At 44.5% G+C, this 24754-nt stretch overlaps 1 protein-coding gene across 1 annotated transcript in view; it reads left to right on the top strand.

Annotated features, from left to right (window-relative positions):
• LOC149975407 (DNA annealing helicase and endonuclease ZRANB3-like) overlaps positions 1–24754 on the top strand; it is a 108722-nt gene that overhangs the window by 9103 nt on the left and 74865 nt on the right. Inside the window, exons 4-8 of the mRNA XM_090207324.1 lie at positions 1114–1132; positions 1451–1629; positions 11804–12035; positions 12706–12791; positions 13107–13278. Of these exons, the coding sequence (XP_090063450.1) occupies positions 1114–1132; positions 1451–1629; positions 11804–12035; positions 12706–12791; positions 13107–13278 (688 nt within the window). The remainder of the gene's footprint in view (positions 1–1113; positions 1133–1450; positions 1630–11803; positions 12036–12705; positions 12792–13106; positions 13279–24754) is intronic.

The raw sequence follows: 24754 nt of genomic DNA, 5'->3' as shown, positions 1-24754 counted from the left end.
TATATAGCTGCACATTGATCTGGTACTTCCTGTATATAGCTGCACATTGATCTGGTACTTCCTGTATATAGCTGCACATTGATCTGGTACTTCCTGTATATAGCTGCACATTGATCTGGTACTTCCTGTATATAGCTGCACATTGATCTGGTACTTCCTGTATATAGCTGCACATTGATCTGGTACTTCCTGTATATAGCTGCACATTGATCTGGTACTTCCTGTATATAGCTGCACATTGATCTGGTACTTCCTGTATATAGCTGCACATTGATCTGGTACTTCCTGTATATAGCTGCACATTGATCTGGTACTTCCTGTATATAGCTGCACATTGATCTGGTACTTCCTGTATATAGCTGCACATTGATCTGGTACTTCCTGTATATAGCTGCACATTGATCTGGTACTTCCTGTATATAGCTGCACATTGATCTGGTACTTCCTGTATATAGCTGCACATTGATCTGGTACTTCCTGTATATAGCTGCACATTGATCTGGTACTTCCTGTATATAGCTGCACATTGATCTGGTACTTCCTGTATATAGCTGCACATTGATCTGATACTTCCTGTATATAGCTCCACATTGATCTGGTACTTCCTGTATATAGCTGCACATTGATCTGGTACTTCCTGTATATAGCTGCACATTGATCTGGTACTTCCTGTATATAGCTGCACATTGATCTGGTACTTCCTGTATATAGCTGCACATTGATCTGGTACTTCCTGTATATAGCTGCACATTGATCTGGTACTTCCTGTATATAGCTGCACATTGATCTGGTACTTCCTGTATATAGCTGCACATTGATCTGGTACTTCCTGTATATAGCTGCACATTGATCTGGTACTTCCTGTATAACTCCATTCTTGTGTATTTAATTGTATTCCTCTTGTGTTACAATTTTTAATTTGTATTATTATTTTTAAACTGCGTTGTTGGGAAGGGCTCGTAAACGAGCATCACACGGTAAAGTCTACATCTGTTGTATACGGCGCATGTGACCAATCCATTTTGATTTGATTGCTAGTGCAATATTGCGTGAATACATGAAGTATTCTATGTCCTCCCCTCTCAACCCCCGTCGTTCTCGTCTCTGTTTCAGGTGTATGATCACAGATGAGGTAAGCCCCGAGGCACACACCACCCAACTCCCCAGTCCTATCAAATCTATTTTCCTCAAATAATACATGCTATGCTTCCCTCTGAATTAATTCGTCAAGTTTAAGAAACCTTCCTAGCCATGTAATCATTGTTGACATAAAGTCATTCTAGAATGTATTGGTGTCTCAGAATGTCCGGAACACTCCATCACATGCTTACCTTTGAGCCAGGCAATGATTGTGTTCGGTTTGTTTTGTTTCTGAAATGAGTTTTCATGGATTATATCCATACATCATTGTTTTCATCCTCCACATTGTACCGTTAATCCTCTTCTCCAGATGGGTCTAGGGAAGACGGTGCAGGCTATCTCTGTGGCCTACGTCTACAGACAGGAGTGGCCTCTACTCGTCGTGGTGCCCTCCTCTCTAAAGTACCTCTGGATCGAGGAGATGGAGAGGTGGATCCCTGAGCTCAACCCTGGAGATATCAACCTGGTGGAGACCAAGAGTGACACGCTGTACGTTACCCCATGTTAACTTCACCTGGACTCTGGTCTGCTTTTCCTGCGCTGCTTGGTTGTGGTCCTGGTTTCCCTACTGAAGTTCTCCACCTGTTAAAATGCAGGTTAATGTTTTAGTTTGTTCTAGAGGCACCTCTGCAGAGTGGTCACTAACTAGCACAGCCACAAAGTCATCAACTCTTAAACCTAACCTTAACCACACTGCTAACCCTAATGTCTAACCTTAACCACACTGCTAACCCCAATGTCTAACCTTAACCACACTGCTAACCCTAATGTCTAACCCTAACCACACTGCTAACCCCAATGTCTAACACTAACCTTAACCACACTGCTAACCCTAATGTCTAACCTTAACCACACTGCTAACCCTAATGTCTAACCTTAACCACACTGCTAACCCTAATGTCTAACCTTAACCACACTGCTAACCCTAATGTCTAACCCTAACCACACTGCTAACCCCAATGTCTAACACTAACCTTAACCACACTGCTAACCCCAATGTCTAACCCTAACCACACTGCTAACCCTAATGTCTAACCCTAACCCTAACCTCACTGCTAACCCTAATGTCTAACCCTAACCTTAACCACACTGCTAACCCTAATGTCTAACCCTAACCTTAACCACACTGCTAACCCTAATGTCTAACCTTAACCACACTGCTAACCCTAATGTCTAATCTTAACCCTAACCTCACTGCTAACCCTAATGTCTAACCCTAACCTTAACCACACTGCTAACCCTAATGTCTAACCCTAACCCTAACCACACTGTTAACACTAATGTCTAACCCTAACCTTAACCACACTGCTAACCCTAATGTCTAACCTTAACCACACTGCTAACCCTAATGTCTAACCCTAACCTTAACCACACTGCTAACCCTAATGTCTAACCCTAACCTTAACCACACTGCTAACCCTAACCTTAACCACACTGCTAACCCTAATGTCTTACCCTAACCTTAACCACACTGTTAACCCCTATGTCTAACCCTAACCTTAACCACACTGCTAACCCTAATGTCTAACCCTAACCTTAACCACACTGCTAACCCTAATGTCTAACCCTAACCTTAACCACACTGCTAACCCTAATGTCTATCCCTAACCTTAACCACACTGCTAACCCTAATGTCTAACACTAACCTTAACCACACTGCTAACCCTAATGTCTAACCCTAACCTTAACCACACTGCTAACCCTAATGTCTAACCCTAACCTTAACCACACTGCTAACCCTAATGTCTAACCCTAACCTTAACCACACTGCTAACCCTAATGTCTATCCCTAACCTTAACCACACTGTTAACCCCTATGTCTAACCCTAACCTTAACCACACTGCTAACCCTAATGTCTAACCCTAACCTTAACCACACTGTTAACCCCTATGTCTAACTCTAACCACACTGCTAACCCTAATGTCTAACCCTAACCTTAACCACACTGCTAACCCTAATGTCTAACCCTAACCTTAACCACACTGCTAACCCTAATGTCTATCCCTAACCTTAACCACACTGCTAACCCTAATGTCTATCCCTAACCTTAACCACACTGCAAACCCTAATGTCTAACCCTAACCTTAACCACACTGTTAACCCCTATGTCTAACCCTAACCACACTGCTAACCCTAATGTCTAACCCTAACCTTAACCACACTGCAAACCCTAATGTCTAACCCTAACCACACTGCTAACCCTAATGTCTAACCCTAACCACACTGCTAACCCTAATGTCTAACCCTAACCACAATGCTAACCCTAATGTCTAACCCTAACCTTAACCACACTGTTAACCCCTATGTCTAACCCTAACCACACTGCTAACCCTAACCACACTGCTAACACTAATGTCTAACCCTAACCTTAACCACACTGCTAACCCTAATGTCTAACCCTAACCTTAACCACACTGCTAACCCTAATGTCTAACCCTAACCTTAACCACACTGCTAACCCTAACCTTAACCACACTGCTAACCCTAATGTCTAACCCTAACCTTAACCACACTGCTAACCCTAATGTCTATCCCTAACCTTAACCACACTGCAAACCCTAATGTCTAAGCCTAACCTTAACCACACTGCTAACCCCAATGTCTAACCTTAACCACACTGCTAACCCTAATGTCTAACCCTAACCACACTGCTAACCCCAATGTCTAACACTAACCTTAACCACACTGCTAACCCTAATGTCTAACCTTAACCACACTGCTAACCCTAATGTCTAACCTTAACCACACTGCTAACCCTAATGTCTAACCCTAACCACACTGCTAACCCCAATGTCTAACACTAACCTTAACCACACTGCTAACCCCAATGTCTAACCCTAACCACACTGCTAACCCTAATGTCTAACCCTAACCCTAACCTCACTGCTAACCCTAATGTCTAACCCTAACCTTAACCACACTGCTAACCCTAATGTCTAACCCTAACCTTAACCACACTGCTAACCCTAATGTCTAACCTTAACCACACTGCTAACCCTAATGTCTAATCTTAACCCTAACCTCACTGCTAACCCTAATGTCTAACCCTAACCTTAACCACACTGCTAACCCTAATGTCTAACCCTAACCCTAACCACACTGTTAACACTAATGTCTAACCCTAACCTTAACCACACTGCTAACCCTAATGTCTAACCTTAACCACACTGCTAACCCTAATGTCTAACCCTAACCTTAACCACACTGCTAACCCTAATGTCTAACCCTAACCTTAACCACACTGCTAACCCTAACCTTAACCACACTGCTAACCCTAATGTCTTACCCTAACCTTAACCACACTGTTAACCCCTATGTCTAACCCTAACCTTAACCACACTGCTAACCCTAATGTCTAACCCTAACCTTAACCACACTGCTAACCCTAATGTCTAACCCTAACCTTAACCACACTGCTAACCCTAATGTCTAACCCTAACCTTAACCACACTGCTAACCCTAATGTCTATCCCTAACCTTAACCACACTGCTAACCCTAATGTCTATCCCTAACCTTAACCACACTGCTAACCCTAATGTCTAACCCTAACCTTAACCACACTGCTAACCCTAATGTCTAACCCTAACCTTAACCACACTGCTAACCCTAATGTCTAACCCTAACCTTAACCACACTGCTAACCCTAATGTCTAACCCTAACCTTAACCACACTGCTAACCCTAATGTCTATCCCTAACCTTAACCACACTGTTAACCCCTATGTCTAACCCTAACCTTAACCACACTGCTAACCCTAATGTCTAACCCTAACCACACTGTTAACCCCTATGTCTAACCCTAACCACACTGCTAACCCTAATGTCTAACCCTAACCTTAACCACACTGCTAACCCTAATGTCTATCCCTAACCTTAACCACACTGCAAACCCTAATGTCTAACCCTAACCTTAACCACACTGTTAACCCCTATGTCTAACCCTAACCACACTGCTAACCCTAATGTCTAACCCTAACCACACTGCTAACCCTAATGTCTAACCCTAACCTTAACTACACTGCAAACCCTAATGTCTAACCCTAACCACACTGCTAACCCTAATGTCTAACCCTAACCACACTGCTAACCCTAATGTCTAACCCTAACCACAATGCTAACCCTAATGTCTAACCCTAACCTTAACCACACTGTTAACCCCTATGTCTAACCCTAACCACACTGCTAACCCTAACCACACTGCTAACACTAATGTCTAACCCTAACCTTAACCACACTGCTAACCCTAATGTCTAACCTTAACCACACTGCTTACCCCAATGTCTAACCTTAACCTTAACCACACTGCTAACCCTAATGTCTAACCCTAACCTTAACCACACTGCTAACCCTAATGTCTAACCCTAACCTTAACCACACTGCTAACCCTAACCTTAACCACACTGCTAACCCTAATGTCTAACCCTAACCTTAACCACACTGCTAACCCTAATGTCTATCCCTAACCTTAACCACACAGCAAACCCTAATGTCTAAGCCTAACCTTAACCACACTGCTAACCCCAATGTCTAACCTTAACCACACTGCTAACCCTAATGTCTAACCCTAACCACACTGCTAACCCCAATGTCTAACACTAACCTTAACCACACTGCTAACCCTAATGTCTAACCTTAACCACACTGCTAACCCTAATGTCTAACCTTAACCACACTGCTAACCCTAATGTCTAACCCTAACCACACTGCTAACCCCAATGTCTAACACTAACCTTAACCACACTGCTAACCCCAATGTCTAACCCTAACCACACTGCTAACCCTAATGTCTAACCCTAACCCTAACCTCACTGCTAACCCTAATGTCTAACCCTAACCTTAACCACACTGCTAACCCTAATGTCTAACCCTAACCTTAACCACACTGCTAACCCTAATGTCTAACCTTAACCACACTGCTAACCCTAATGTCTAATCTTAACCCTAACCTCACTGCTAACCCTAATGTCTAACCCTAACCTTAACCACACTGCTAACCCTAATGTCTAACCCTAACCACACTGTTAACACTAATGTCTAACCCTAACCTTAACCACACTGCTAACCCTAATGTCTAACCTTAACCACACTGCTAACCCTAATGTCTAACCCTAACCTTAACCACACTGCAAACCCTAATGTCTAACCCTAACCACACTGCTAACCCTAATGTCTAACCCTAACCACACTGCTAACCCTAATGTCTAACCCTAACCACAATGCTAACCCTAATGTCTAACCCTAACCTTAACCACACTGCTAACCCTAATGTCTAACCCTAACCTTAACCACACTGCTAACCCTAATGTCTAACCCTAACCTTAACCACACTGCTAACCCTAATGTCTATCCCTAACCTTAACCACACTGCTAACCCTAATGTCTATCCCTAACCTTAACCACACTGCTAACCCTAATGTCTAACCCTAACCTTAACCACACTGCTAACCCTAATGTCTAACCCTAACCTTAACCACACTGCTAACCCTAATGTCTAACCCTAACCTTAACCACACTGCTAACCCTAATGTCTAACCCTAACCTTAACCACACTGCTAACCCTAATGTCTATCCCTAACCTTAACCACACTGTTAACCCCTATGTCTAACCCTAACCTTAACCACACTGCTAACCCTAATGTCTAACCCTAACCACACTGTTAACCCCTATGTCTAACCCTAACCACACTGCTAACCCTAATGTCTAACCCTAACCTTAACCACACTGCTAACCCTAATGTCTATCCCTAACCTTAACCACACTGCAAACCCTAATGTCTAACCCTAACCTTAACCACACTGTTAACCCCTATGTCTAACCCTAACCACACTGCTAACCCTAATGTCTAACCCTAACCACACTGCTAACCCTAATGTCTAACCCTAACCTTAACTACACTGCAAACCCTAATGTCTAACCCTAACCACACTGCTAACCCTAATGTCTAACCCTAACCACACTGCTAACCCTAATGTCTAACCCTAACCACAATGCTAACCCTAATGTCTAACCCTAACCTTAACCACACTGTTAACCCCTATGTCTAACCCTAACCACACTGCTAACCCTAACCACACTGCTAACACTAATGTCTAACCCTAACCTTAACCACACTGCTAACCCTAATGTCTAACCTTAACCACACTGCTTACCCCAATGTCTAACCTTAACCTTAACCACACTGCTAACCCTAATGTCTAACCCTAACCTTAACCACACTGCTAACCCTAATGTCTAACCCTAACCTTAACCACACTGCTAACCCTAACCTTAACCACACTGCTAACCCTAATGTCTAACCCTAACCTTAACCACACTGCTAACCCTAATGTCTATCCCTAACCTTAACCACACAGCAAACCCTAATGTCTAAGCCTAACCTTAACCACACTGCTAACCCCAATGTCTAACCTTAACCACACTGCTAACCCTAATGTCTAACCCTAACCACACTGCTAACCCCAATGTCTAACACTAACCTTAACCACACTGCTAACCCTAATGTCTAACCTTAACCACACTGCTAACCCTAATGTCTAACCTTAACCACACTGCTAACCCTAATGTCTAACCCTAACCACACTGCTAACCCCAATGTCTAACACTAACCTTAACCACACTGCTAACCCCAATGTCTAACCCTAACCACACTGCTAACCCTAATGTCTAACCCTAACCCTAACCTCACTGCTAACCCTAATGTCTAACCCTAACCTTAACCACACTGCTAACCCTAATGTCTAACCCTAACCTTAACCACACTGCTAACCCTAATGTCTAACCTTAACCACACTGCTAACCCTAATGTCTAATCTTAACCCTAACCTCACTGCTAACCCTAATGTCTAACCCTAACCTTAACCACACTGCTAACCCTAATGTCTAACCCTAACCACACTGTTAACACTAATGTCTAACCCTAACCTTAACCACACTGCTAACCCTAATGTCTAACCTTAACCACACTGCTAACCCTAATGTCTAACCCTAACCTTAACCACACTGCAAACCCTAATGTCTAACCCTAACCACACTGCTAACCCTAATGTCTAACCCTAACCACACTGCTAACCCTAATGTCTAACCCTAACCACAATGCTAACCCTAATGTCTAACCCTAACCTTAACCACACTGTTAACCCCTATGTCTAACCCTAACCACACTGCTAACCCTAATGTCTAACCCTAACCACACTGCTAACACTAATGTCTAACCCTAACCTTAACCACACTGCTAACCCTAATGTCTAACCTTAACCACACTGCTTACCCCAATGTCTAACCTTAACCTTAACCACACTGCTAACCCTAATGTCTAACCCTAACCTTAACCACACTGCTAACCCTAATGTCTAACCCTAACCTTAACCACACTGCTAACCCTAACCTTAACCACACTGCTAACCCTAATGTCTAACCCTAACCTTAACCACACTGCTAACCCTAATGTCTATCCCTAACCTTAACCACACTGCAAACCCTAATGTCTAACCCTAACCTTAACCACACTGCTAACCCCAATGTCTAACCTTAACCACACTGCTAACCCTAATGTCTAACCCTAACCACACTGCTAACCCCAATGTCTAACACTAACCTTAACCACACTGCTAACCCTAATGTCTAACCTTAACCACACTGCTAACCCTAATGTCTAACCTTAACCACACTGCTAACCCCAATGTCTAACACTAACCTTAACCACACTGCTAACCCCAATGTCTAACCCTAACCACACTGCTAACCCTAATGTCTAACCCTAACCCTAACCTCACTGCTAACCCTAATGTCTAACCCTAACCTTAACCACACTGCTAACCCTAATGTCTAACCCTAACCTTAACCACACTTCTAACCCTAATGTCTAACCTTAACCACACTGCTAACCCTAATGTCTAATCTTAACCCTAACCTCACTGCTAACCCTAATGTCTAACCCTAACCTTAACCACACTGCTAACCCTAATGTCTAACCCTAACCCTAACCACACTGTTAACACTAATGTCTAACCCTAACCTTAACCACACTGCTAACCCTAATGTCTAACCTTAACCACACTGCTAACCCTAATGTCTAACCCTAACCTTAACCACACTGCTAACCCTAATGTCTAACCCTAACCTTAACCACACTGCTAACCCTAACCTTAACCACACTGCTAACCCTAATGTCTAACCCTAACCTTAGCCACACTGTTAACCCCTATGTCTAACCCTAACCTTAACCACACTGCTAACCCTAATGTCTAACCCTAACCTTAACCACACTGCTAACCCTAACCTTAACCACACTGCTAACCCTAATGTCTAACCCTAACCTTAACCACACTGCTAACCCTAATGTCTATCCCTAACCTTAACCACACTGCTAACCCTAATGTCTATCCCTAACCTTAACCACACTGCTAACCCTAATGTCTGACCCTAACCTTAACCACACTGTTAACCCCTATGTCTAACCCTTACCTTAACCACACTGCTAACCCTAATGTCTAACCCTAACCTTAACCACACTGCTAACCCTAATGTCTAACCCTAACCTTAACCACACTGCTAACCCTAATGTCTAACCCTAACCTTAACCACACTGCTAACCCTAATGTCTATCCCTAACCTTAACCACACTGTTAACCCCTATGTCTAACCCTAACCTTAACCACACTGCTAACCCTAATGTCTAACCCTAACCTTAACCACACTGTTAACCCCTATGTCTAACCCTAACCACACTGCTAACCCTAATGTCTAACCCTAACCTTAACCACACTGCTAACCCTAATGTCTATCCCTAACCTTAACCACACTGCAAACCCTAATGTCTAACCCTAACCTTAACCACACTGTTAACCCCTATGTCTAACCCTAACCACACTGCTAACCCTAATGTCTAACCCTAACCTTAACCACACTGCAAACCCTAATGTCTAACCCTAACCACACTGCTAACCCTAATGTCTAACCCTAACCACACTGCTAACCCTAATGTCTAACCCTAACCACAATGCTAACCCTAATGTCTAACCCTAACCTTAACTACACTGTTAACCCCTATGTCTAACCCTAACCACACTGCTAACCCTAATGTCTAACCCTAACCACACTGCTAACACTAATGTCTAACCCTAACCTTAACCACACTGCTAACCCTAATGTCTAACCCTAACCACACTGCTAACACTAATGTCTAACCCTAACCTTAACCACACTGCTAACCCTAATGTCTAACCCTAACCTTAACCACACTGCTAACCCTAATGTCTAACCCTAACCTTAACCACACTGCTAACCCTAACCTTAACCACACTGCTAACCCTAATGTCTAACCCTAACCACACTGTTAACCCCTATGTCTAACCCTAACCTTAACCACACTGCTAACCCTAATGTCTAACCCTAACCTTAACCACACTGCTAACCCTAATATCTAACCCTAACCTTAACCACACTTCTAACCCTAATGTCTAACCCTAACCTTAACCACCCTGCTAACCCTAATGTCTATCCCTAACCTTAACCACACTGCTAACCCTAATGTCTATCCCTAACCTTAACCACACTGCTAACCCTAATGTCTAACCCTAACCTTAACCACACTGCTAACCCTAATGTCTATCCCTAACCTTAACCACACTGTTAACCCCTATGTCTAACCCTAACCTTAACCACACTGTTAACCCCTATGTCTAACCCTAACCACACTGCTAACCCTAATGTCTAACCCTAACCTTAATCACACTGCTAACCCTAATGTCTATCCCTAACCTTAACCACACTGCAAACCCTAATGTCTAACCCTAACCTTAACCACACTGTTAACCCCTATGTCTAACCCTAACCACACTGCTAACCCTAATGTCTAACCTTAACCACACTGCAAACCCTAATGTCTAACCCTAACCTTAACCACACTGTTAACCCCTATGTCTAACCCTAACCACACTGCTAACCCTAATGTCTAACCTTAACCACACTGCAAACCCTAATGTCTAACCCTAACCTTAACCACACTGTTAACCCCTATGTCTAACTCTAACCACACTGCTAACCCTAATGTCTAACCCTAACCACAATGCTAACCCTAACCACACTGTTAACCCTAATGTCTAACCCTAACCACAATGCTAACCCTAACCACACTGTTAACCCTAATGTCTAACCCTAACCACACTGCTAACCCTAATGTCTAACCCTAACCACAATGCTAACCCCAATGTCTAACCCTAACCACACTGTTAACCCTAATGTCTAACTATAACCTTCAATTAAGACCAAAAAGCTCATTTTTGTTTTCCTGATTTTTACAACATAGTACATGTTGACTTTGCAGCTGGTCTATCTAAGGGAGATCTTTCAGTTCTGCCTCCTGGACAAGTCTCATGACAATAAATGTTAACCTGCAGTTTAAAATTGTAAATGTGCAAATTGATATTTTCATTCCTGCTAAATGACGTCTATTTTCTCAATCAATTTAGTTCAAGTTGACAGTATCAGTACAGCAGCAGTCAATGTTTTCACTGTTAGAGATTATTGATAATCGGTGTGTCTCTGTCCACTCTACAGAGGCAGTAAGGAAACAGTGTTGGGTTATGGGCTGGTCACCACAGACCCATTATAACACACTATAACCCATTATAACACACTATAACCCTCTGTGTGTTATATAGGGGGATCAGTAGCAGTAAGGTAACAGTGTTGGGTTATGGGCTGCTCACCACAGACGCACGCCCCCTGGTGGAGGCTCTGACCAGACAGAGGTTTAATGTGGTGGTGGTGGATGAATCCCACTACCTCAAGTCCAGGAACGCAGCCAGGTCTAAGATACTGGTACCACTCATCCAGAACGCCAAGCGGGCCATCCTACTGACGGGCACCCCGGCCCTGGGACGGCCAGAGGAGGTACGGTACCCCCGAAGGTCCGAACGTCCGAACACACGCCATCCCCCGATCACACATTTCTGTCCTATTCTGACATTTGAACCAGCTTGGCCCGCTGGGATCCTATCATTCCTTCAGTACTTCACAGACCATCTGCATTGAACCTGTCTGTACCTAGAGGAAGCATGAAGGGCTGGTTGAGTACAGATGGTCTGGGATTTAAAGGCTCTAGAAACCATTGCAGCTCTGTTCTTTCTGTAGTATTTATAACTTTAAAATGACACACACACACACACCAACCACAGAGCCCGTGCCAGAGAACCAGCATCCCTCCCTCCCTTCCACCCACACGTTACTATTGTTCACGACACCAAACCTTCCATTTCCCCGTGTAACAGCAGAGTATTCTTGGCTCCACTGTGCTGCTACAGTGCTTTGATGAGGACATTCACAGTGGCTGTAGTTATTCACATGGCTGCTGCCTGAAAAGCTCCTATTTGAATAATTGTCCATTATTATCATCATGGTAGAAATGTTCCGTTTAGTGCCTTGAAGAGTGATGATGGTTAGAATGGAGGGGGCAGAACACATCTGCCACACACACCTCTCTCTCTCACACACACACACACACACACACCTCTCTCACTCACACACACCACACACACACATTACATTTATTATGTTTCCACAGCTCTTTATGCAGATAGAGGCTCTCTATCCTAGGATGTTTGGAACGTGGAGTGACTACGCCAAACAATACTGTAACGCCCACTACAGGTAACGCCCTACACACACACACACACACACACATACAAACACACACACACACACACACATGCAAACACACACATACAAACACACACACACACACACATACAAACACACACACACAGTAATAATGACCATTGGCATTGTGAAAATGCTACATCTCCCACTTTCCTCCCAAAATGACAAACAGCAGTGTGTACATACTGGGCAGTCGCATAATGACACTGCAGCAGACAGACACACTGACCCAAACCCTGGTGTCTGTCCCTCTCAGGTTGTTTGGTAACAGGAGACAGTGGGACTGTTATTGTCTGTCTCTCCCAGGTTGTTTGGTAACAGGAGACAGTGGGACTGTCGTGGTGCCTCTCATCTTGAGGAGCTCCACCAGCGTCTCAGTGAGATCATGATCCGGAGGCTGAAGGTCCAAGTCCTCCCCCAGCTACCCCCCAAAATACGCCAGCGCATCCCCTTCGACCTGCCCAAAGACGCTGCCAAGGTAACGGACAGACAGACGGGCAGACAGATCGAAACACACATACACGCTGACAAACGGCTGGACGGACGGACCCCTCTAGGCAGAAGGGAGACGGGGTGCTAAATATTCTGAAAATATCCCCTCATTATCATATCTCTCTCTCTCACACTCCCCCACCCTCCCTCTCTTGCTCTCCCATCCTGTTGCTCGGCAATAGTATCCAATTTACACTAGTTATCATTTTATCTCCCATTGCCATATGGTTTTTATTTCAGTCTTGCCCTTTTCCATTCATAAGTAAAGTAGCCTTTCATACTGATCAGCACTCGCTGTCTGTTCTATAAAACTGAATGCATATTCAAACATTAGCCAGTTAATTTCTATTTCATTGAACTTTATTTCCATCATATCTGTATTTTGTGGGCTCTTTTATCCACGATGAGCCCTGTGGACAGTATACTCAGCTCTCTACCCTGTGAGCTCTCTACCCTGTGAACTCTATACCCCTCTACCCTGTGAGCTCTCTACCCTGTGAGCTCTATACCTCTCTACCCTGTGAGCTCTCTACCCTGTGAGCTCTATACCTCTCTACCCTGTGAGCTCTATACCGCTCTACCCTGTGAGCTCTCTACCCTGTGAGCTCTATACCGCTCTACCCTGTGAGCTCTATACTGCTCTACCCTGTGAGCTCTCTACCCTGTGAGCTCTATACCGCTCTACCCTGTGAGCTCTATACCTCTCTACCCTGTGAGCTCTATACCCTGTGAGCTCTCTACCCTGTGAGCTCTATACCTCTCTACCCTGTGAGCTCTCTACCTCTCTACCCTGTGAGCTCTCTACCCTGTGAACTCTATACCTCTCTACCCTGTGAGCTCTCTACCCTGTGAGCTCTATACCTCTCTACCCTGTGAGCTCTCTACCCTGTGAACTCTATACCTCTCTACCCTGTGAGCTCTCTACCCTGTGAGCTCTATACCTCTCTACCCTGTGAGCTCTCTACCCTGTGAGCTCTATACCTCTCTACCCTGTGAGCTCTATACCGCTCTACCCTGTGAGCTCTCTACCCTGTGAGCTCTATACCGCTCTACCCTGTGAGCTCTATACCCTGTGAGCTCTATACCGCTCTACCCTGTGAGCTCTCTACCCTGTGAGCTCTATACCGCTCTACCCTGTGAGCTCTCTACCCTGTGAGCTCTATACCTCTCTACCCTGTGAGCTCTATACCTCTCTACCCTGTGAGCTCTCTACCCTGTGAGCTCTATACCGCTCTACCCTGTGAGCTCTCTACCCTGTGAGCTCTATACCGCTCTACCCTGTGAGCTCTATACCTCTCTACCCTGTGAGCTCTATACCCTGTGAGCTCTCTACCCTGTGAGCTCTCTACCTCTCTACTCTGTGAGCTCTCTACCCTGTGAACTCTATACCCCTCTACCCTGTGAGCTCTCTACCCTGTGAGCTCTATACCTCTCTACTCTGTGAGCTCTCTACCCTGTGAACTCTATACCCCTCTACCCTGTGAGCTCTCTACCCTGTGAGCTCTATACCTCTCTACCCTGTGAGCTCTCTACCCTGTGAGCTCTATACCTCTCTACCCTGTGAGCTCTATACCGCTCTACCCTGTGAGCTCTCTACCCTGTGAGCTCTATACTGCTCTACCCTGTGAGCTCTATACTGCTCTACCCTGTGAGCTCTCTACCCTGTGAGCTCTATACCGCTCTACCCTGTGAGCTCTATACCTCTCTACCCTGTGAGCTCTATACCCTGTGAGCTCTCTACCCTGTGAGCTCTATACCTCTCTTCCCTGTGAGCTCTCTACCTCTCTACCCTGTGAGCTCTCTACCCTGTGAACTCTATACCTCTCTACCCTGTGAGCTCTCTACCCTGTGAGCTCTATACCTCTCTACCCTGTGAGCTCTCTACCCTGTGAACTCTATACCTCTCTACCCTGTGAGCTCTCTACCCTGTGAGCTCTATACCTCTCTACCCTGTGAGCTCTCTACCCTGTGAGCTCTATACCTCTCTACCCTGTGAGCTCTATACCGCTCTACCCTGTGAGCTCTCTACCCTGTGAGCTCTATACCGCTCTACCCTGTGAGCTCTATACCGCTCTACCCTGTGAGCTCTCTACCCTGTGAGCTTTATACCTCTCTACCCTGTGAGCTCTCTACCCTGTGAGCTCTATACCTCAAATCAAATTGATTTATAAAGCCCTTCTTACATCAGCTGATATCTCAAAGTGCTGTACAGAAACCCAGCCTAAACCCCAAACAGCAAGCAATGCAGGTGTAGAAGCACGGTGGCTAGGAAAAACTCCATAGAAAGGCCAAAACTTAGGAAGAAACCTAGAGAGGAACCAGGCTATGAGGGGTGGCCAGTCCTCTTCTGGCTGTGCCGGGTGGAGATTATAACAGAACATGGCCAAGATGTTCAAAGGTTTATAGATGACCAGCAGGGTCAAATAATAATAATCACAGTAGTTGTTGAGGGTGCAACAAGTCAGCACCTCAGGAGTAAATGTCAGTTGGCTTTTCATAGCCGATCATTAAGAGTATCTCTACCGCTCCTGCTGTCTCTAGAGAGTTGAAAACAGCAGGTCTGGGACAGGTAGCACGTCCGGTGAACAGGTCAGGGTTCCATAGCCGCAGGAAGAACAGTTGAAACTGGAGCAGCAGCACGGCCAGGTGGACTGGGGACAGCAAGGAGTCATCAGGCCAGGTAGTCCTGAGGCATGGTCCTAGGGCTCAGGTCCTCCGAAAGAGAGAGAATTAGAGAGAGCATACTTAAATTCACACAGGACACCGGATAAGACAGGAGAAGTACTCCAGATATAACAGACTGACCCTAGCCTCCCGACACAAACTACTGCAGCATAAATACTGGGGGCTGAGACAGGAGGGGTCAGGAGACACTGTGGCCCCATCCCATATACCTCTGTACCCTGTGAGCTCTATATCTCGTGAGCTCTAAACTCTTGTGATCTCTATATCCTGTGAGCTCTATACTCTGAGCTGTATAAACTAAGTGTGAACTCCATAATCTCTGAACTAGCTCTCTAGTCTAGTGTGTAAACTCTGTGATCTCTATATCCTGTAAGCTCTATACTCTGAGCTGTATAAACTAAGTGTGAACTCCATAATCTCTGAACTAGCTCTCTAGTCTAGTGTGTAAACTCTGTGAGCTCTCTACCCTGTAAGCTCTATAGCTCTCTACCCTGTAAGCTCTATAGCTATCTACCCTGTGAGCTATAAACTCTGTGTGCTCTATAAACTCAGTGTGAACTCCATAATCTCTTAATTAGCCTCTGTGAGCTCTCTAGTAGTGTGTAAACTACTCTGTAAGCTTCACTCTCCGCTAGCCTCTGTGTGAGCTCTCTAGTGTGTAAGCTACTCTGTAAGCTTCACTCTCCGCTAGCCTCTGTGTGAGCTCTCTAGTGTGTAAACGTTACTCTGTGAGCTCTAAACTCTGTGCGCTCCGCTATGCTCCTCTCCTCTCTGTATAAGGCTGAAGTAATGAGGTAGAACTCATCCTCTGTTACCTCTGTCAGCCAGAGGAATGCATGGCTCACACATTCCCTCTTTTCTCTCTCTCTATGATCTCTCTCTCTCTCTCTCTCTCTCTCTCTCTCTCTCTCTCTCTCTCTCTCTCTCTCTCTCTCTGGGATCTCTCTCTCTATGATCTCTCTCTCTCTGGGATCTCTCTCTCTATGATCTCTCTCTCTCTCTCTCTCTGTGATCTCTCTCTTTCTCTGGGATCTCTCTCTGTGTGATCTCTCTCTCTCTCTCTGATTCACTCTCTTTCTCTGTCTCTCTTTCTCTGTCTCTCTCTCTCTCTCTCTCTCTCTCTCTCTCTCTCTCTCTCTCTCTCTCTCTGGGATCTCTCTCTCTATGATCTCTCTCTCTCTGGGATCTCTCTCTCTATGATCTCTCTCTCTCTCTCTCTCTGTGATCTCTCTCTTTCTCTGGGATCTCTCTCTGTGTGATCTCTCTCTCTCTCTCTGATTCACTCTCTTTCTCTGTCTCTCTCTCTCTTTCTCTGTCTCTCCCTCTGTCTCTCTCTCTCTCTCTCTCTCGCAGTACAAAGAGACCTCACCTGCTGCTGCACTCAAATCACATGCTGTCAACACACACACACACACACACACACACACACACACACACACACACACACACACACACACACACACACTCCTCAGCCTACGCTCTCCACTGGCTGGCTAATTTTAAGGACTGTATGTATGCAGCCAGTGTGAATGAAATAATTAATTTATGCATGTATGGTGCATTCAGAAAGTATTCAGACCCCATGACTTTTTCCACATGTTGTTACGTTACAGCCTCATCGATGACATTTAAATAAAGGTGAAAAAATACATTTAAAAAAATACTTGAAATGGGTTTCGCCTCGGATCTACAGTAATACCCCTAACTCCCCTAAATACTCCTTCACACTGCCTTTCTACAGTAATACCCCTAACTCCCCTAAATACTCCTTCCTACTGCCTTTCTACAGTAATACCCCTAACTCCCCTAAATACTCCTTCCTACTGCCTTTCTACAGTAATACCCCTAACTCCCCTAAATACTCCTTCGTACTGCCTTTCTACAGTAATACCCCTAACTCCCCTAAATACTCCTTCCTACTGCCTTTCTACAGTAATACCCCTAACTCCCCTAAATACTCCTTCCTACTGCCTTTCTACAGTAATACCCCTAACTCCCCTAAATACTCCTTCGTACTGCCTTTCTACAGTAATACCCCTAACTCTCCTAAATACTCCTCTGTACTGCCTTTCTACAGTAATACCCCTAACTCCCCTAAATACTCCTTCCTACTGCCTTTCTACAGTAATACCCCTAACTCCCCTAAATACTCCTTCCTACTGCCTTTCTACAGTAATACCCCTAACTCGCCTAAATACTCCTTCCTACTGCCTTTCTACAGTAATACCCCTAACTCCCCTAAATACTCCTTCCTACTGCCTTTCTACAGTAATACCCCTAACTCCCCTAAATACTCCTTCCTACTGCCTTTCTACAGTAATACCCCTAACTCCCCTAAATACTCCTTCCTACTACCTTTCTACAGTAATACCCCTAACTCCCCTAAATACTCCTTCGTACTGCCTTTCTACAGTAATACCCCTAACTCCCCTAAATACTCCTTCCTACTGCCTTTCTACAGTAATACCCCTAACTCCCCTAAATACTCCTTCCTACTGCCTTTCTACAGTAATACCCCTAACTCCCCTAAATACTCCTTCGTACTGCCTTTCTACAGTAATACCCCTAACTCTCCTAAATACTCCTCTGTACTGCCTTTCTACAGTAATACCCCTAACTCCCCTAAATACTCCTTCCTACTGCCTTTCTACAGTAATACCCCTAACTCCCCTAAATACTCCTTCCTACTGCCTTTCTACAGTAATACCCCTAACTCGCCTAAATACTCCTTCCTACTGCCTTTCTACAGTAATACCCCTAACTCCCCTAAATACTCCTTCCTACTGCCTTTCTACAGTAATACCCCTAACTCCCCTAAATACTCCTTCCTACTGCCTTTCTACAGTAATACCCCTAACTCCCCTAAATACTCCTTCCTACTACCTTTCTACAGTAATACCCCTAACTCCCCTAAATACTCCTTCGTACTGCCTTTCTACAGTAATACCCCTAACTCCCCTAAATACTCCTTCCTACTGCCTTTCTACAGTAATACCCCTAACTCCCCTAAATACTCCTTCGTACTGCCTTTCTACAGTAATACCCCTAACTCCCCTAAATACTCCTTCCTACTGCCTTTCTACAGTAATACCCCTAACTCCCCTAAATACTCCTTCGTACTGCCTTTCTACAGTAATACCCCTAACTCCCCTAAATACTCCTTCCTACTGCCTTTCTACAGTAATACCCCTAACTCCCCTAAATACTCCTTCCTACTGCCTTTCTATAGTAATACCCCTAACTCCCCTAAATACTCCTTCCTACTGCCTTTCTACAGTAATACCCCTAACTCCCCTAAATACTCCTTCCTACTGCCTTTCTACAGTAATACCCCTAACTCCCCTAAATACTCCTTCCTACTGCCTTTCTACAGTAATACCCCTAACTCCCCTAAATACTCCTTCCTACTGCCTTTCTACAGTAATACCCCTAACTCCCCTAAATACTCCTTCGTACTGCCTTTCTACAGTAATACCCCTAACTCCCCTAAATACTCATTCGTACTGCCTTCCTACAGTAATACCCCTAACTCTCCTAAATACTCCTTCGTACTGCCTTTCTACAGTAATACCCCTAACTCCCCTAAATACTCCTTCCTACTGCCTTTCTACAGTAATACCCCTAACTCCCCTAAATACTCCTTCCTACTGCCTTCCTACAGTAATACCCCTAACTCCCCTAAATAATCCTTCGTACTGCCTTTCTACAGTAATACCCCTAACTCCCCTAAATACTCCTCTGTACTGCCTTTCTACAGTAATACCCCTAACTCCCCTAAATACTCCTTCCTACTGCCTTCCTACAGTAATACCCCTAACTCCCCTAAATACTCCTTCCTACTGCCTTTCTACAGTAATACCCCTAACTCCCCTAAATACTCCTTCCTACTGCCTTTCTACAGTAATACCCCTAACTCCCCTAAATCATCCTTCCTACTGCCTTCTTACAGTAATACCCCTAACTCCCCTAAATACTCCTTCCTACTGCCTTTCTACAGTAATACCCCTAACTCCCCTAAATACTCCTCTGTACTGCCTTTCTACAGTAATACCCCTAACTCCCCTAAATACTCCTTCCTACTGCCTTCCTACAGTAATACCCCTAACTCCCCTTAATACTCCTTCCTACTGCCTTCCTACAGTAATACCCCTAACTCCCCTAAATACTCCTCTGTACTGCCTTTCTACAGTAATACCCCTAACTCCCCTAAATACTCCTCTGTACTGCCTTTCTACAGTAATACCCCTAACTCCCCTAAATACTCCTTCCTACTGCCTTTCTACAGTAATACCCCTAACTCCCCTAAATACTCCTCTGTACTGCCTTTCTACAGTAATACCCCTAACTCCCCTAAATACTCCTTCCTACTGCCTTTCTACAGTAATACCCCTAACTCCCCTAAATACTCCTTCCTACTGCCTTTCTACAGTAATACCCCTAACTCCCCTAAATACTCCTCTGTACTGCCTTTCTACAGTAATACCCCTAACTCCCCTAAATACTCCTTCCTACTGCCTTCCTACAGTAATACCCCTAACTCCCCTAAATACTCCTTCCTACTGCCTTCCTACAGTAATACCCCTAACTCCCCTAAATACTCCTTCCTACTGCCTTTCTACAGTAATACCCCTAACTCCCCTAAATACTCCTCTGTACTGCCTTTCTACAGTAATACCCCTAACTCCCCTAAATACTCCTTCCTACTGCCTTTCTACAGTAATACCCCTAACTCCCCTAAATACTCCTCTGTACTGCCTTTCTACAGTAATACCCCTAACTCCCCTAAATACTCCTTCCTACTGCCTTTCTACAGTAATACCCCTAACTCCCCTAAATACTCCTTCCTACTGCCTTTCTACAGTAATACCCCTAACTCCCCTAAATACTCCTTCCTACTGCCTTTCTACAGTAATACCCCTAACTCCCCTAAATACTCCTCTGTACTGCCTTTCTACAGTAATACCCCTAACTCCCCTAAATACTCCTCCGTACTGCCTTTCTACAGTAATACCCCTAACTCCCCTAAATACTCCTTCCTACTGCCTTTCTACAGTAATACCCCTAACTCTCCTAAATACTCCTTCCTACTGCCTTTCTACAGTAATACCCCTAACTCCCCTAAATACTCCTTCGTACTGCCTTTCTACAGTAATACCCCTAACTCCCCTAAATACTCCTTCGTACTGCCTTTCTACAGTAATACCCCTAACTCCCCTAAATACTCATTCCTACTGCCTTTCTACAGTAATACCCCTAACTCCCCTAAATACTCCTTCGTACTGCCTTTCTACAGTAATACCCCTAACTCTCCTAAATACTCCTCTGTACTGCCTTTTTACAGTAATACCCCTAACTCCCCTAAATACTCCTTCGTACTGCCTTTCTACAGTAATACCCCTAACTCCCCTAAATACTCCTTCCTACTGCCTTTCTACAGTAATACCCCTAACTCCCCTAAATACTCATTCCTACTGCCTTTCTACAGTAATACCCCTAACTCCCCTAAATACTCCTTCGTACTGCCTTTCTACAGTAATACCCCTAACTCCCCTAAATACTCATTCCTACTGCCTTTCTACAGTAATACCCCTAACTCCCCTAAATACTCATTCGTACTGCCTTCCTACAGTAATACCCCTAACTCCCCTAAATACTCATTCCTACTGCCTTTCTACAGTAAAACCCCTAACTCCCCTAAATACTCCTCTGTACTGCCTTTCTACAGTAATACCCCTAACTCCCCTAAATACTCCTTCCTACTGCCTTTCTACAGTAATACCCCTAACTCCCCTAAATACTCCTTCCTACTGCCTTCCTACAGTAATACCCCTAACTCCCCTAAATACTCCTTCCTACTGCCTTCCTACAGTAATACCCCTAACTCCCCTAAATACTCCTCTGTACTGCCTTTCTACAGTAATACCCCTAACTCCCCTTAATACTCCTCTGTACTGCCTTTCTACAGTAATACCCCTAACTCCCCTAAATACTCCTTCCTACTGCCTTCCTACAGTAATACCCCTAACTCCCCTAAATACTCCTTCCTACTGCCTTTCTACAGTAATACCCCTAACTCCCCTAAATACTCCTTCCTACTGCCTTTCTACAGTAATACCCCTAACTCCCCTAAATCATCCTTCCTACTGCCTTCTTACAGTAATACCCCTAACTCCCCTAAATACTCCTTCCTACTGCCTTTCTACAGTAATACCCCTAACTCCCCTAAATACTCCTCTGTACTGCCTTTCTACAGTAATACCCCTAACTCCCCTAAATACTCCTTCCTACTGCCTTCCTACAGTAATACCCCTAACTCCCCTTAATACTCCTTCCTACTGCCTTCCTACAGTAATACCCCTAACTCCCCTAAATACTCCTCTGTACTGCCTTTCTACAGTAATACCCCTAACTCCCCTAAATACTCCTCTGTACTGCCTTTCTACAGTAATACCCCTAACTCCCCTAAATACTCCTTCCTACTGCCTTTCTACAGTAATACCCCTAACTCCCCTAAATACTCCTCTGTACTGCCTTTCTACAGTAATACCCCTAACTCCCCTAAATACTCCTTCCTACTGCCTTTCTACAGTAATACCCCTAACTCCCCTAAATACTCCTTCCTACTGCCTTTCTACAGTAATACCCCTAACTCCCCTAAATACTCCTCTGTACTGCCTTTCTACAGTAATACCCCTAACTCCCCTAAATACTCCTTCCTACTGCCTTCCTACAGTAATACCCCTAACTCCCCTAAATACTCCTTCCTACTGCCTTCCTACAGTAATACCCCTAACTCCCCTAAATACTCCTTCCTACTGCCTTTCTACAGTAATACCCCTAACTCCCCTAAATACTCCTCTGTACTGCCTTTCTACAGTAATACCCCTAACTCCCCTAAATACTCCTTCCTACTGCCTTTCTACAGTAATACCCCTAACTCCCCTAAATACTCCTCTGTACTGCCTTTCTACAGTAATACCCCTAACTCCCCTAAATACTCCTTCCTACTGCCTTTCTACAGTAATACCCCTAACTCCCCTAAATACTCCTTCCTACTGCCTTTCTACAGTAATACCCCTAACTCCCCTAAATACTCCTTCCTACTGCCTTTCTACAGTAATACCCCTAACTCCCCTAAATACTCCTCTGTACTGCCTTTCTACAGTAATACCCCTAACTCCCCTAAATACTCCTCCGTACTGCCTTTCTACAGTAATACCCCTAACTCCCCTAAATACTCCTTCCTACTGCCTTTCTACAGTAATACCCCTAACTCCCTTAAATACTCCTTCCTACTGCCTTTCTACAGTAATACCCCTAACTCCCCTAAATACTCCTTCGTACTGCCTTTCTACAGTAATACCCCTAACTCCCCTAAATACTCCTTCGTACTGCCTTTCTACAGTAATACCCCTAACTCCCCTAAATACTCATTCCTACTGCCTTTCTACAGTAATACCCCTAACTCCCCTAAATACTCCTTCGTACTGCCTTTCTACAGTAATACCCCTAACTCTCCTAAATACTCCTCTGTACTGCCTTTTTACAGTAATACCCCTAACTCCCCTAAATACTCCTTCGTACTGCCTTTCTACAGTAATACCCCTAACTCCCCTAAATACTCCTTCCTACTGCCTTTCTACAGTAATACCCCTAACTCCCCTAAATACTCATTCCTACTGCCTTTCTACAGTAATACCCCTAACTCCCCTAAATACTCCTTCGTACTGCCTTTCTACAGTAATACCCCTAACTCCCCTAAATACTCATTCCTACTGCCTTTCTACAGTAATACCCCTAACTCCCCTAAATACTCATTCGTACTGCCTTCCTACAGTAATACCCCTAACTCCCCTAAATACTCATTCCTACTGCCTTTCTACAGTAAAACCCCTAACTCCCCTAAATACTCCTCTGTACTGCCTTTCTACAGTAATACCCCTAACTCCCCTAAATACTCCTTCCTACTGCCTTTCTACAGTAATACCCCTAACTCCCCTAAATACTCCTTCCTACTGCCTTCCTACAGTAATACCCCTAACTCCCCTAAATACTCCTTCCTACTGCCTTCCTACAGTAATACCCCTAACTCCCCTAAATACTCCTCTGTACTGCCTTTCTACAGTAATACCCCTAACTCCCCTTAATACTCCTCTGTACTGCCTTTCTACAGTAATACCCCTAACTCCCCTAAATACTCCTTCCTACTGCCTTTCTACAGTAATACCCCTAACTCCCCTTAATACTCCTCTGTACTGCCTTTCTACAGTAATACCCCTAACTCCCCTAAATACTCCTTCCTACTGCCTTTCTACAGTAATACCCCTAACTCCCCTAAATACTCCTTCGTACTGCCTTTCTACAGTAATACCCCTAACTCCCCTAAATACTCCTTCCTACTGCCTTTCTACAGTAATACCCCTAACTCCCCTAAATACTCATTCCTACTGCCTTTCTACAGTAATACCCCTAACTCTCCTAAATACTCCTCTGTACTGCCTTTCTACAGTAATACCCCTAACTCCCCTAAATACTCCTTCCTACTGCCTTTCTACAGTAATACCCCTAACTCTCCTAAATACTCCTCTGTACTGCCTTTCTACAGTAATACCCCTAACTCTCCTAAATACTCCTCTGTACTGCCTTTTTACAGTAATACCCCTAACTCCCCTAAATACTCCTCTGTACTGCCTTTCTACAGTAATACCCCTAACTCTCCTAAATACTCCTCTGTACTGCCTTTTTACAGTAATACCCCTAACTCTCCTAAATACTCC

This window comes from Oncorhynchus mykiss, chromosome 18, assembly GCF_057628025.1.
Source record: "Oncorhynchus mykiss isolate SJ-2025 chromosome 18, ASM5762802v1, whole genome shotgun sequence".
Classification (NCBI taxonomy): Eukaryota; Metazoa; Chordata; class Actinopteri; order Salmoniformes; family Salmonidae; genus Oncorhynchus; species Oncorhynchus mykiss.
This window is presented reverse-complemented; position numbering and strand designations above follow the sequence as displayed.